We start from the raw sequence: 14,744 nt of genomic DNA, 5'->3' as shown, positions 1-14,744 counted from the left end.
TATAATAATGTGCAGAACAACTGTAAATGATTAAATTGTAGATTATCATCTAATCTTATTTTACTGCATTCCAAAATGGAAGGCCAAATAGTTGTATATGACTATAGGATGAAATAAAGTTTGTAACCAACCTTTAAACTTATAGCATGTTTCTGTATTGAGAGCTGACAAACAATTATACATACGGTCTCCAATATGAATGACTTTCACTTTTATCAGGGTAAATTCAGGTAAACTGGGTGATTTTGTGGCCAACTGTCTAATATTGAGATGTAAAATCAGTCTGTGAAACAAAACCGACAACCTAAAAGAACCAGAACTGATTCTTACAAAGACCAAAGCTTTGAGATCATTAAAAAAAAAAACAGTGTAGTATGTATAAATATGAATTATGTCTACTGTATGTACCTCAATCATAGGCTCCTGTTGTTGTTGTTGTGATGTTCACTAGTGGGCAGCACTGTCACGTGACACTCTTGAAAGCATGAAACAGAAAAATAGCTTCCTCTGCTGATGTTTTGTGGTGTATTTTACTTTGCAGTCTGAAATAAACAAGTCTTCTCAGATCCATCTCGTCAATCCTCCAGGTCAAAAGCCATGTCTGGCGTTTGGTCATTTTCATTCACGGTGTAATTCTGGAGAAAAGACACATCACAGGTTCATGTTTGAAACTAGTTTTACACATCACTCTATTAAAAACTTGGATGTGGTTAAGATTACCCAGCTAACAGGGAACGTTCTCAGAACTTTGGTTAACGTTATGTTACATTATATGAGCATAACGTTAATAGGACGTGTGTTCAACGTTTTCTAGTCTTTAATAATGTTCTCAATGTAAGCACAAAAGCTGTATTTACACCGTTTATGGAAAGAATTGTCTTCAACATTTTAGTTTGTCTAATGTTTGTTTAAATTTTACTTGTTTCAGAACGTTCAGAGAACATTCAGATGGAAAGTTGAGGATGAAATGGAATGTTCCCTTAAAGGTACAATATGCAAGATTTTTTGCCGCTAGAGGGCGCTACATTCCAGACAACAACAACGGCGTAGCTTGATGACGATGTGAAGGAGCGTGGAATGATGGGAACTGTCGTTTTAAACTCCACATTGGATGTAAATCAGTCAGACGGGAATTGAAAAATCATGTTCATGGATGGGGTAAAGTTCTATTTTTATTAGGGCTGTGAAAAGATTAATCATGATTAATCGCATCCAAAATAAAAGTTTGTGTTTACATAATATATGGGTGTTTGTACTTGGTATAATTATTTTGTATATATAAATACACACACATGCATGTATATATTTAAGAAATATTTGCATACATATACTGTATATATTTATATATAATTTATATTATATATAAGTATAATTTTTTTTATATAAATAACAGTTTTTCTTAAATATATACATGCATATGTGTGTGTATTTATATATACAAATTTAATTATACACAGTACACACACATATATTATTTAAACACAAACTTTTATTTTGGATGAATGGTGAATGCGCGTTGTGCACGACTTTTGTTTGTTTTGCTTTATTTTAATAAAGTACGAGTCCCAGTCACGCCGACCCCTGTCTTCCTCCTTCCTTCCTCTTGAACCTCATCACACTTTTATTTCATTAAAATGAATTAACCGCAAGAAAAGTAAGGTTTAATACTATATTGGTTATCATAGATGTTACTGTATATTTTGAATTCATTGTTGTGATAACGCGGCGCAGTTTTACGTCTTCTAAACAATTGTTGTAAAAGTACATTCGAACATACCCACATCATTTGCCAAAATACTGATTAATCTTTATGTATAACACATTTATTTACATTGCCATAAACAATGTCAATAAACTAACGTTAAACACAAATCTAAAGCAATAATACTTTCCTTACATAAACATAACTATTACCGAATGCTACATGTGGAAAATATAAAATAAAGCATGCTTTGTCGACAGAACCAGCTGCAATCGGTAAAGAATAATTGTGTTCCATAACGACAGCACGAAACAAGCTAACGTTTGTTGCTTGATAGACGCTACAACTACAACTTCCGCATTTGTCCAGGACTCCACGCAGTACGAGCGGAAACCGAGGGTAACGCGGATATGACGCCATTGACTGGCGACTCCCAGCTCCCCCCTGCTCTAACGCCCCGTTTCCTTGGTTAAAATTGCAATTTTCTCACGATTCAAAAATAGTTGGAAACATTTGGAATATTGTAAGTAATCAACTTAACAAAATATATAACACTGGCCTTGAGATTTTGGGATTTTAATGCACAATTCTTACATATTGTACCTTTAACGTTCGCATAACCCCCCAAAATTTAAATGTTTAAAAACACGTTTTGAACGTTCAGAAATAACGTTTTCACAACATAAATGGAACGTTAGCAAAATGTAAGCCGCTCATTTATACCCTTATTGTGGTTGTTACAAAAATGTCCTTATTTTAGCATTTATGTAGCATTTTATTCCGTTTGCTCTGCTCTTTTTCTTCAGGTCTTTTAAGGGATTGTCGTTTTTTCCTTCTGTTTAGAAACACAGAGAACATAAACATGATGACATGAGGCTTTGGATAAAAGCTTTTGCTTAATGCAAAGAAGCACCTGATCAGAGACTCACATCATCCATAGACCAGCACAAATCAACAGCGGAGCAATGAGAGTCAGGAGCGACGACAGCGCTATGATTCTCTCTGTCGCATTCACATCTGGAGCTGTAAATAATCGATCAGTTTCACATTCACACACGACACTGATCAAGAGTATCGTAAATCTCCCTTCCACGGCATGGAACTTGGTTAATTAGCCAGTACCCTGCAGAATAACATGCGCTAGTTTATAACTTCTGATCACTTGAATCTCTCTACCAGGTGATGGTACATCTGGTCATACTCTTTGACATCAGATCCTCAGTGCAAAAACTCAAGGATCGACTGGAAGTTCCAGAAGAGTTTTCCCTGTCCTGAAGCTCAGGTGCGTGTCAGCTCATCAAACAAACATCTGCCCTCTGCTGGACAGTCATTGGAATTACTCTAAAAGAAATCATCAGGAAGACATTTGAGCTGAAAACAACATTTCATTTGAAAGATGTTTAAGCACTGAATATGCACTGAAGTGTTTTCTTATTTTATGTATGATCTTCAGCAGAGAGCAGTGGAGATGAAAAAGAGAAAAAGCTCAAAGCAACAGCAAAGCAGAGAAAAAAGAGGAACAGAGATGATGAGCCTGCAGGAAAGATATAGACAGCATTTCATAGATGGATAGAATGTTATATAGAACGATAGATAGATAGATAGATAGATAGATAGATAGATAGAACATTAGATAGAGAATGTTACAGTATATAGAACGATAGATAGATAGACAGAACGATAGATAGAGAATGTTACAGTATATAGAACGATAGATAGATAGATAGAACAATAGATAGATAGATAGATAGACAGAACGATAGATAGGTAAACAGAGAATGTTATTTAGAACAATAGAACGAATGAACGAACGATAGATAGATAGATAGATAGATAGATAGATAGATAGATAGAACATTAGATAGAGAATGTTACAGTATAGAATGATAGATAGATAGATAGAACAATAGATAGATAGATAGACAGAACGATAGATAGGTAAACAGAGAATATTATATAGAACAATAGATCGAGAATGTTATTTAGAACAATAGAACGAACGAACGAACGAGGAAAATAGAGGATGTTCATAAACGTTTGAAATGCAGCAACATCAATAATCTGTGTTTGTGTTCAGATGGAAGCATCAGATTGCAGCAGCACACAGTATAGCTGGAGTCGTGTCACATCTGGGCAGCAGTTTGTATCGTGGTTACACTTTCTTCTAAATTTCCAATCATCTCATTCACTCATCAAGCTTCATGCTAAAGTTCCTCTGTCTTGAAAGGGAACTACATCAGTCACGTACGGGACTTCAGGGGCTCTGATTGGCTGAAGTGCAGTGACGCCAGCATCACAAGATCAAGCCGGTCAAAGGCGTCAAGTAACTTTGGGAAGAACGGATACATGCTCTTCTATGTGAAGAGGTAAATAGTAGCACAATACTAGTGCTCAGCTAATGTCCAGTGCTCAGGTCACTGTACCTGTAGCTGAACAACGGCTGGTTGATGCAGTTTTGAAGAGAAAGGAAACTTAGAAAACACCAGCTCTTCCCAGATTCCTCCAGCTCATTCTGGGCATTGCATCTCTCCACCAGAGCATCCGTTTACAAGGCCGATTTCTGAAGGCTTTTTGTCAGCTTAGCTTCTGGCAGGTTGACTGGCTGGGCCAGGTCTTCTAATGGGAAGATGTCCTAAAAGCTGTTGGCGTCTCACGGCTCCTGTAAAGGGTCGTACAGACAGTTCAACATGGCGTTCTTCATTAGAGAGATGCATTCATCTACATCAGTGGTTCATCATTCAATCCTAAAAATAGCAGGCTGTGGCTAATAACATCAGGCACATTATAAAGATAATAAATACCAGGGCAATTCCGTGCAAAACTGTCACATCCATAACACCAACACAATGCCATGGTATTTAGTTGGCGTTATGGATGTGACATTTTTGCGTGGAATTGCCCACCATCAAAAGAGCTTCTGTCTATCATGAGAGCTTCACATAGACTCTCTGACTTCTCATTATTCATCACTGCCATTATACGCTTCTCTTTAGTAGACCGGTCACTTCCCTGCGCTTGGGGAATCTGCCACATCTCCATGGGTTGATGTGAGTCTTTGCTGAAATGAGTAGAAAGGAATGGCTCATGGTGGTAAAACCAAATGATGGAAACGTTTACTACAGCACTGGACATAAACCACCGTCTTCTGCATGTGCAACAAGAAAAAAGATTGAATGTTAATGGAATAAATATGTGAAAACCCTTACGAAAATTATTACAAATACTGACATTGTTAAGCAATTTGGTCAACTATGGTTGTTTTTAAATGTGCTATATAATTAAATTTGAACTTGAAATAAAACAAAAACAAAACATGGTAACCACAAATTAACCATGGATTTGCAATACTAACCATAGTTTACCCATATCTGTGTTTATACAAATGATAACCAATCTGACACAAAAAAACCATGGTTAGTACACTTTTAAAATAATAACGTTAATATTCGTAAGAAATAACGGTGTCAAACAAAAGTAAAAAGATGTGTAGTAAAAAGTGCAGATTTAAGTTTGAAGTTGAGGATGTGTGAATATTACAAGCATTTAATGTCAACTACACGTTTACATGTTTCACAGTTAATGATTAACGAAATATATATCCTTCCTTGTGAAATACAAAGTAAGATTTACCTCAGTGAGTGGTGGAAAATGAATTTCTGTAAAATGTTTAGACAAACAAAGTCGGTTCAAACCGAGAGCAACGCGAAATGGCGGAGTAAGTCCCGCCTTCTGAATAAAAGAGCCAATCGCCGAATGGTAAAGTCAATGCGTCACTGCAGCAGCCGTTAAAAGACGAGCACTTATGACTGCACATGCGCATTGGCAAGATTTGAGTGTTTAGAAACAAAATTTATTAGACAGTTGTTGTCAGATTTCATTGGTGAATGATTACAAATATGAAGTTTAATCGTAAGCTTGGTGAACATCTTTGGAGAATTTGATGTTTCCCCATTCAAAGAGATAGAGCTGTTCTTGCATGACTGAAATAGACCTTTTCACATTTCTGTTTTTTTTTTTCCAGAAGCAAAAGTCGTCATAGTTGGTTATAGCGACGAATGAGAGAATACATTAAATATATTTTGTGTTCCCATTAGCTCAAATAGCAAAATAAAAACTCCACAATAGTGTTTTCACAACTTTAAAAAAGAGGGGAAAAATAGAGAGAGATTGATAAAGGCAGTCATACCTAAAGGTTGAGATGCTAACGGACTTTTTCAAAGAAACTAAACCATTTCTATAAAGTAAATATTCAACGGAAGCGTGTCATTTACGTGAAAGAAAGTATCAGAAACATTTGTATGTGCTATTTGTGTAATTGTAGGGCCTAAACCTGAAAGTAGTAAAAACAACAGTGAGATATTTTTGCAGCTGGTGTCAGTTGAGCTGCCGCCTGATTTCCATGGTAACGCCCTCCGCTTCAGTTCAAATGCGACTGCGCACGCCCCTTAAAACACGTAGAAGTCACGCAGTATTTACATACATGATGGAGTGAATTATTTGATAATCAACAGGTCAAATATCCTGAAACTTGATACATTATTAAGTGGATAGTAGGCCTGTGGCCATCATCAAACTGTAAATGGAATGAGAACGCAGTATTGAGAATGTAAAACTATGTTTAAGTCATTTAGATATAATAGGCTAAAATATAATATAATATAATATAATATAATATAATATAATATAATATATAATATAATATAATAAAGCTTTAGAAATGGTAAACGTGGTGTAGAAATAAAATTTGATTTGAATTAAAATTTGATGATTAAAAACTAGGCTATAGGCTACAATATAATGGCATGAATATATTTTATTTTCAACGTCTATTTTTGGGCTAAATTTGAACCAAATCAGACAGACTGAACAAAGCCCAAATTTCAACGTCTATTTTTTGGGCTAAATTTGAACCAAATCAGACAGACCGAACAAAGCCCAAATTTCAACGTCTATTTTTGGGCTAAATTTGGACGAAATCAGACTAACCAAACGAAGCCCATTTTTCAACGTCTATTTTTTGGGCTAAATTTGGACCAAACGAAGCCCAATTTTCAACGTCTATTTTTGGGCTAAATTTGGACGAAATCAGACTAACCAAACGAAGCCCATTTTTCAACGTCTATTTTTTGGGCTAAATTTGGACCAAACGAAGCCCAATTTTCAACGTCTATTTTTGGGCTAAATTTGGACGAAATCAGACTAACCAAACGAAGCCCATTTTTCAATGTCTATTTTTGGGCTAAACGAAGGCCATGACAGGACAACTTGATTTAGCCCAAAAAACAACGTCCAAATGACGTCTGTTGCTGGGTGGGAAAGATGTCAACTTTACCGTCACTCCCACAGCAGCTGTTAACACCCTGACAGCAGCGTTAACTAGTTTCTTGTCATTTGATGCAAAGGTAATATGATAAAAAAGTAAAGTGTTATAATACATGTAAAAAATTTACGATGGATTTACGATGCTGACTGTTAAATCACGTCATCAGTCTTTGAACAGGGTCATAGCTGCCATAGAGGCGTTTCAAAGATGGCCACTGAGTGAAATGACTGGAGTAAACGTATTTTTCACGAGAGCGGAACTGTAGAGGCCACTAATATTTGGGCAAAAGTTAAACTTTTGTCTGGGCGAAAATAGCTAGTCATTCTCCTACTATATTTTATTTTCACTAATTTCACTAAAGATGTTTGGAAGAAAAGTATATTAATATATAATCACAACAAAGGTAAACAATTTAACAAATTTCCATTAGCTGGTGATGCCACCCCTTTATTTCTCATCACAAAAGGTAGTTTAACCTGTTGCACAAATGAAGTGTGGGGTTGCTGAATTTTCTTATTGTAATATTTTTTCATTGTCCCATCGTCCAGTTTGCTTGACTCTTGAAGGTCTCAGGATCCTCAGATCTGAGCATGCGCAAGTAAAGGACATTACAATGGGATGTTAAATGCTGAATAGACGGTTTCTCACATTCAAAGTCAAGGTGACTGATTGCCTCCGGACACTTTTTACTGCTCTCATAAACTCTTATGGCCCTGCTGCCGTCCTTTGTCAAAACTCCGGAGGTCATCAAACGCAGAAACACAAAAAGCACTGAGAGACACAAAACACAACCAGGACGGCATCGCTTCGGTGAAACACAGGAGATTCATAACAAAATCAGAGAAGGTTTATTTGGTCGATAATCACCAGGCAGAGAAATCATGAAACATAAAACATAAGTGGTTTGATTACAAAAATATCAATTGTCTATTTTGTGAACCATTTCATGAGTTTGCATAGTGGATTCTGAGAATCTCACCAACTCCGTCAGCCGTGTTAAGCTGCGTAATAATGCTTTACTGCATTCAGAACAAACAAACATTGCATATAATGTCTGTTGCCTTTTCCTTTAAGGAAGGCAGAGGCAGATAAAATAGAGTATTTAGCACAAAAAGCATGTTTTATGTGTGATAAAGTGAAAAATAAAGAAATTCATGAAACACACGCAGAATTAATTGCTAAATAGTTTGTCGCATTAATTCAAAACTTGTGTTTCATGAATGAGGCCCAATGAACGAGGAATCACAGCTCCATATTCCAGAGTTGAACTGCTGATTTGATATGGGAAAACCTGTAGAAACGTGCAAAACAATGTGACAAGAGTTGCAGTTCTGGTTCGATTGTATTTGGCATCAAAAAGGATGGATGAGGGATGAAGATCTGGTCTCCTCTTCATCAGAGGAACGTCTCAGTCCAGGACAGGCCGGCTCAAAGCAGTGTGCATCTCTCTTTCAGGCTTTTCTTCTTCTTTCCACTCTTCTTTCCGTTCTTCTCCTTGTTCTCAGACATCTTCTTCGCCCGCACCTCCCTCATCAAGTCAAAGAACACCTGCAAACAACAGACCCCAGTTGACGCACTCACAATCATCATGTATTCTGAGAGGATCGGGATATGAAAGGCACAAAACCTTATCGACGTTGGCTCGAGTTTTGGCGGATGTTTCCACGTACTGGACGGCCCACTCGTCCGCTTTGGCTCGGGCCTCGTCCGCAGACACCTGCCTCCTTTCCTCCAAATCAGACTTATTCCCCACCACTAACAGAGGGATTTTATCCTCCTCTGCTTTCACTCTCAGGATCTGCTCCCTGTGCGGATCAGGAACACATAAACACATATAATATGATCCTAACACAGCTCAGGTGCAACTGAGAATCTCTCTACAAACACGTTAAAACATTTTTTTTTATCAAAAGCAGTCTTTTATGATCACCAAGGCTGCATTAAAACAGCAAAAACTGTGAAATATTATTTCAATATAAAACAGCTGTTTTCTATGGGAATTAGGGCTGTCAAACGATTAATCGCGATTAATCGCATCCAAAATAAAAGTTTGTTTTTACATAATATATGTGTGTGTACGGTGTATAATTATTTTCTATATATAAATACACACACATGCATGTATATATTTAAGAAATATTTGCATGTATATACTGTGTATATATATTTATATTATATATAATTTATATAAATATTTTACATATAAATAACTATTTTTTCTTAAATTTATACATGCATGTGTGTGTATTTATATATAGAAAATAATTATACACCGTACACACACATATATTATGTAAAAACAAACTTTTATTTTGGATGCGATTAATCGCGATTAATCACGATTAATCACGATTAATCGTTTGACAGCCCTAATGGGAATATATAGTAAAGTGTAATTTATTCCTGTGATCAAATCTGAATGTTCAGCATCATTACTCCAGTCTTCAGTGTCACATGATCCTTCAGAAATCATTCTAATATGATGATTTGATGATCAAGAAACATTTCTTATTATTATCAATGTTGAAAACAGTTTCATATGTTTGTGAACTGTAAACTGTGATGCATCTTACTTTTCAGGATTCTTTGATGAACAGAAAGTTCAAAAGAACAACATTTATAGCTTATCATATAGCAGCACCTAAATGTCTTTAATGTCACTTCTGATCAATTTGATGCATTCTAGATTACTAAAATGATCAATTTCTTTAAAAAAATTATAATTCTGAGTTCTGATTCTTAGTTTTTGTACTTTCAATCAAATAAAATGTCATTGTTTCAACTGTTTTACAATATATGGAAGTTTGTTGTGCATAAACCCCATTACAGGTTTATCATTATTATTATTTACTCACAAGAAGCAATTTCTACCCAATAAAATATTTTACAGTTTGATGTAACTAGAAAAACATATATTCATTATAGTGTGTGTATATATTATTATATTTAAATATATATATATATATATATATATATTAGTATGTGTGTGTGTACTGTATATACACAACACATATATATATATATATATAATACATATACACATATTATATAAACACAAACCTTTATGTTAGATGCGATTAATCGCATTAATTTTGACAGCACTAATTTGTTAACGTATTCGTAAAATATATAATCCATGACTATTTTATTAGACTATTTATCCATGATTATTTTATTTTCAGAAACTAGGAGTGTCAATATATTCAAATCATCACTCTTTTAAAATTCTCTCATATATCCCGTTTTTCCAATCCTGACTCATAAATAAAATGTCAGTTGTTGAAGGAACAGCAGCTTTAGCTTATTGCATGTCTTATATCTTACAGCTCGACTCAGCATTTTGTTTCCATCAGATGATCATAATGTTGTTGTGGGCAGGATGCCGGCGTAATGATAACATCATTCTGCTCTTTCTGAGAACACACGGTGCGGTAACTGTGCTTCTTCCACACTGGGACTGAACTGAGCGTGTGTAAAGGCACTAGAACAGCAGATAAGCAGGACGTCCTGACCTGAACTCTGACGCGGCGCTGAAGGACTCTGGTTCTGTGATGGAGAACACCAGGAGAAAACCCTCTCCGCTGCGGAAGTAGTTATCCCTGATGGCAGCGTAATCTTCCTGACCCGCCGTGTCCAAGATATCAATCTGCACCTCCTCTCCATCCAGCACCACCTTCTTCCTGTAACTGTCAGCCTTGGTGGGCTCGTAGTCCTCCACGAACTGAGCAACACATATTAGACGAGTAATAGTCATAATAGACATAGAGCAGACGAAGGAGAGTAAGGCCCAATCCCAATTCTACCGCTTACACTTCACTTTCCCCTACCCCTCTGTTTAGTGTGTTCACGTGTTAGGGTAGGGTTGTCTCGATTCTCTTTTGGGTGGAGGGGTAAGGGTAGGGCCAGATAGCCCTTAAAACGAAGATTTTTCAGGACCACACTTCAAACGAAGGGGTACGATAAATGTCAAGTCAAGTATATTTGTATAGCGCTTTTCACATTACAGATTGTATCAAAGCAGCTTCACAGTATTAAATTAAAATAATACAACAAGGTTTGTTTCTAGTGGAATTTATTGATTGATAAAATAAAATTAAATATCCCCAAAATATCCCCAACTGAGCAAGCCAAAGGCAACAGTGGCAAGGAACCGAAAAAACTCCATCAGGTGACCTAATGGAGAAAAAAAAAACCTTGGGAGAACCCAGGCTCAGTCGGGGGCCAGTTCTCCTCTGGCGTTTATGAACTAGAGACCGGATTTAACTGTAAGATTAAAAGTATTATATGAATGCCTGGCTGAAGAGATGCGTCTTTAATCTAGTTTTAAACTGGGAGAGCGAGTCTGAGCAACGAACAGTATCAGGAAGACTATTCCAGAGTTTAGGAGCTAAATGTGAAAATGCTCTCCCTCCTTTGGTGGATCTGGATATCCTAGGTATGACCAAAAGCCTCGAATTTAGTGACCTTAAAGAGCGAGATGGATTATAGGGCGATAGAAGATCCGTTAAATAGACTGGAGCTAAGCCGTTTAGGGCTTTATAAGTCAATAGCAATACCTTGTAAATAATACGGAACTTTATAGGTAACCAATGTAGTGATGATAAAATTGGTGTTATATGATCATATTTTCTTGATCTAGTAAGAACTCTAGCGGCGGCATTTTGGACTAACTGTAGCTTGTTTATTGAGGATGCAGGACAACCAGCTAATAAAGCATTACAGTAATCTAGTCTCGAGGTCATAAATGCATGAACTATAAATGCATGAATTAAATGTCCCTGCATACACCGGCTACAGAGGCAACATGGCTGACCCATAAATGTAAGAATTTTTGGCATTAAAGGGATAGTTCGGCCAAAAATGATATTTAACGCATGATTTACTCACCCTCAAGCCGTTCGAGATGCATATGTCAATCATTTTTCAGACGAACACATTTTCAGTTATTTTAGAAAATGTCTTAGATCTTTCAGTGGTTATAATGTGAAGTTATGGGGTCCACCTCCTTCAAGTCCCAAAAATGTGCATGCATCCTTCACAAAAGTAATCCATCCGGCTCCAGGGGGATAAACGAAGGCCTTCTGAGGGTAATCCGTGCGGTTTTGTCGTAAAAATATACATATTTAAAACTTTATAAATGAAAATATCTTGCTTCCGGCAACGGTCGACGCGCGTTCACGGCAGATGGATGCCGGCGTATGACGTAGGACGTAGCGTTTGATATACTTCGTTCTACGTCATGACGCTTCCTACGCTACGTCATACACCAGCATCCATCTGCCATGAACGCGCGTCGACCGTTGCCGGAAGCCAGTTATTTATAAAGTTTTAAATATGTATATTTTTACGACAAAACCGCACGGATTACCCTCAGAAGGCCTTCGTTTATCCCCCTGGAGCCGGATGGATTACTTTTGTGAAGGATGCATGCACATTTTGGGACTTGAAGGAGGTGGACCCCATAACTTCACATTATAACCACTGAAAGATCTAAGACATTTTCTAAAATAACTGAAAATGTGTTCGTCTGAAAAATAATTGACATATGCATCTCGAACGGCTTGAGGGTGAGTAAATCATGGGTTAAATATCATTTTTGGCCGAACTATCCCTTTAATAACTATTTTAACGACAAATAATCATTTGCTTTATGTTACATTCAATCTTGTGGTCATATTTACGGTCATGTTCTTCAAAGAAACGTTTGCAAAAACAAAAAAAAATCGCTGAAGTTCGCTAACGATAGTCCCGCAACATATTTTCATGTCTGATAACTGGTGAATGTAATTGCGGCAGGGAATTGGCTTATCTTTTACCGTACGACTGCTAAGCATCTCCTGTGACGTAGGCACTAGCGACGACGTATAATGACGTGTAACGGTGTAGTAGTGGTGTCCCATTTCTTAGGGGAATATTTTCACCCCTACGCCTTGCCACTCTGTTTCAAGGGGCAAGGGTTAGGGGTAGGAGAAGGGTTAGGGGTAAGCGAAGGGGTATAAAATAGAATTGGGCCTAAATGAAGGAACTCTTCCTGACTGTGATGAACAAGTAATAGTCATAATAGAGCAGATGAAGGAGAGTAAATGGTATAATTTTGAAGAAAGACTGTGATGAACTCACCTCGTCATACATGAACTGCAGTGTGAGAGCAGATTTCCCCACTCCGCCACTGCCAACCATGATCACCTTGTGCAGGACCAGCGAACTTTGATTTTTACTCTTATTTGCTGCCATGACTTTAGTGTTTTAGAAGAAGGAACAGAACTAGACTGCAAACATACAAAAGAATAGAAACATACATTATTAATACATATTATAAGTACATTCATTATTAATATATATTATAAATACGGTAACACTTTACAATAAGGTTCATTAGTTAACATCAGTTAGTCTATTAACTAACAATGAGAAATACATTTGTTACTGTATTAGTTAATCTTTGTTAATGTTAAGTAATAAAAATACATCTTTTCATTGTTTGTTCATGTTAGTTCACAGTGCATTAACTACAACCTTTAATTTTAGTAAATGTTGAAATTAATATTAACTGAGATTAATAAATGCTGAGAAAGTATTGTTCATAGTTCATTCATGTTAACTAATGTTAATTATTGAACCTTATTGTAAAGTGTTACCATAAATACATATATATTATTAATAACATAGTATAAATGCATACATATTATTAATACAAAATCCAATTAAATGCACCTTAAATTGTGGTCAGCTGTGTGCATCCATCCATCTATATGATAATACCATGTTTATAGGTCATGTACCATGATAGTACTATGGTATTCCTTGACGTATAACGTAAATACTATGGTACTGAATTAATCATTTACTATTATGGTACACAGTAAAAGTACCATGGTACCGTCAGCCATAGCACTTCTTTGTAAGGACAACAGTATCAGTAAGAAACAGAGAAAAACACTACATTACTAAAATGTCCTAAAAAGTATAAAGCAAGCTGTTGTAAAATTGAATAAAGCTATTTTCACTTTTCCATCCCGCGGACAGAGACACCACCCCTTCCTTATTGTTATAGACGAGAGCCCGCCTCCTCTAGCTCTTGATTGGTTCAAAAGACAAATTATAAGGCGGGTCCTCCTCTACTCTCCCTCTCATTGGATGTGAAAACAGTCAATCACAGAGTTTTCCCACAAAGACTTCATCCGAGGAAATACCTCAGAACTGCAAAGTTTTCGTCTGCGCAAACTGATCTGAAACATTTTTAAACTGATCAAAACAACGTAAAGTCGCATAGATCACTCACCGGAAGTTTGATCTGTGAAGGGCCAGTGATCTGATTGGAATGTATAAGCGGTTAAAACATAGTTCTGTCACCCGGGATCAAATCCACTACTCCCGTCCCGTACAAGCTACACCGTCCCGCCCACCGGATATTCAAATTACAAGGATATGACGCCATTACACCATGTATGGATATTTCGGCTAAGGTAGTCTTTATTTTGATTTGAGATTAAGTATGATGATTTTTCACATGATGTGCAAAATTCTATACAACATGTTTTTACATTGCTTTAATTCATCAAAATAAGTTCAGTAATTAAAAATAATAATAATTATGTCATACAAGATTCAGATTTTTTTTTAGCAAATAGTCAGCTTAATGTAATTTAAATTGTAATGGCTTAAAAATAATAAATAAAAAACTTAAAAATGTAAGGCAACAACTTTACTGTGAAATTT

General features: G+C 36.4%; 1 protein-coding gene across 2 annotated transcripts; it reads right to left on the bottom strand.

Moving 5' to 3' along the window:
- Positions 1-7,831: 7,831 nt before the first annotated feature.
- Positions 7,832-14,445, bottom strand: ralbb (v-ral simian leukemia viral oncogene homolog Bb (ras related)). 2 transcript variants are annotated; one of them, XM_079857721.1, is made up of 5 exons: positions 14,308-14,445; positions 13,146-13,294; positions 10,538-10,746; positions 8,653-8,830; positions 7,832-8,573 (listed from the first exon to the last, which is right to left on the bottom strand). In XM_079857721.1, exons 2-5 carry the CDS (start codon positions 13,257-13,259, stop codon positions 8,454-8,456), a joined length of 621 nt encoding a protein of 206 aa, XP_079713847.1. In that variant the 5' UTR covers positions 13,260-13,294; positions 14,308-14,445; the 3' UTR covers positions 7,832-8,453. The 2 variants fall into 2 exon arrangements, with proteins under 2 accessions (XP_079713847.1, XP_079713848.1); XM_079857722.1 differs by lacking the exon at positions 14,308-14,445 and adding an exon at positions 13,740-14,089.
- Between the last annotated feature and the right edge of the window lie 299 nt (positions 14,446-14,744).

Source organism: Squalius cephalus (genome assembly GCF_949319135.1).
Source record: "Squalius cephalus genome assembly, chromosome: 22".
In the NCBI taxonomy this organism is placed as follows: domain Eukaryota; kingdom Metazoa; phylum Chordata; class Actinopteri; order Cypriniformes; family Leuciscidae; genus Squalius; species Squalius cephalus.
This window is presented reverse-complemented; position numbering and strand designations above follow the sequence as displayed.

Bases quoted from the DNA above. Each gene is read 5' to 3' on its own strand.
- ralbb (XM_079857721.1), bottom strand. From the start codon at position 13,259: ATGGCAGCAAATAAGAGTAAAAATCAAAGTTCGCTGGTCCTGCACAAG. The intron at 10,747-13,145 runs GTGAGTTCATCA...TGTGTTGCTCAG, and splicing joins TGCAGTTCATGTATGACGAG to TTCGTGGAGGACTACGAGCC. The intron at 8,574-8,652 runs GTTTTGTGCCTT...TGTTGTTTGCAG, and splicing joins CTCGAGCCAACGTCGATAAG to GTGTTCTTTGACTTGATGAG.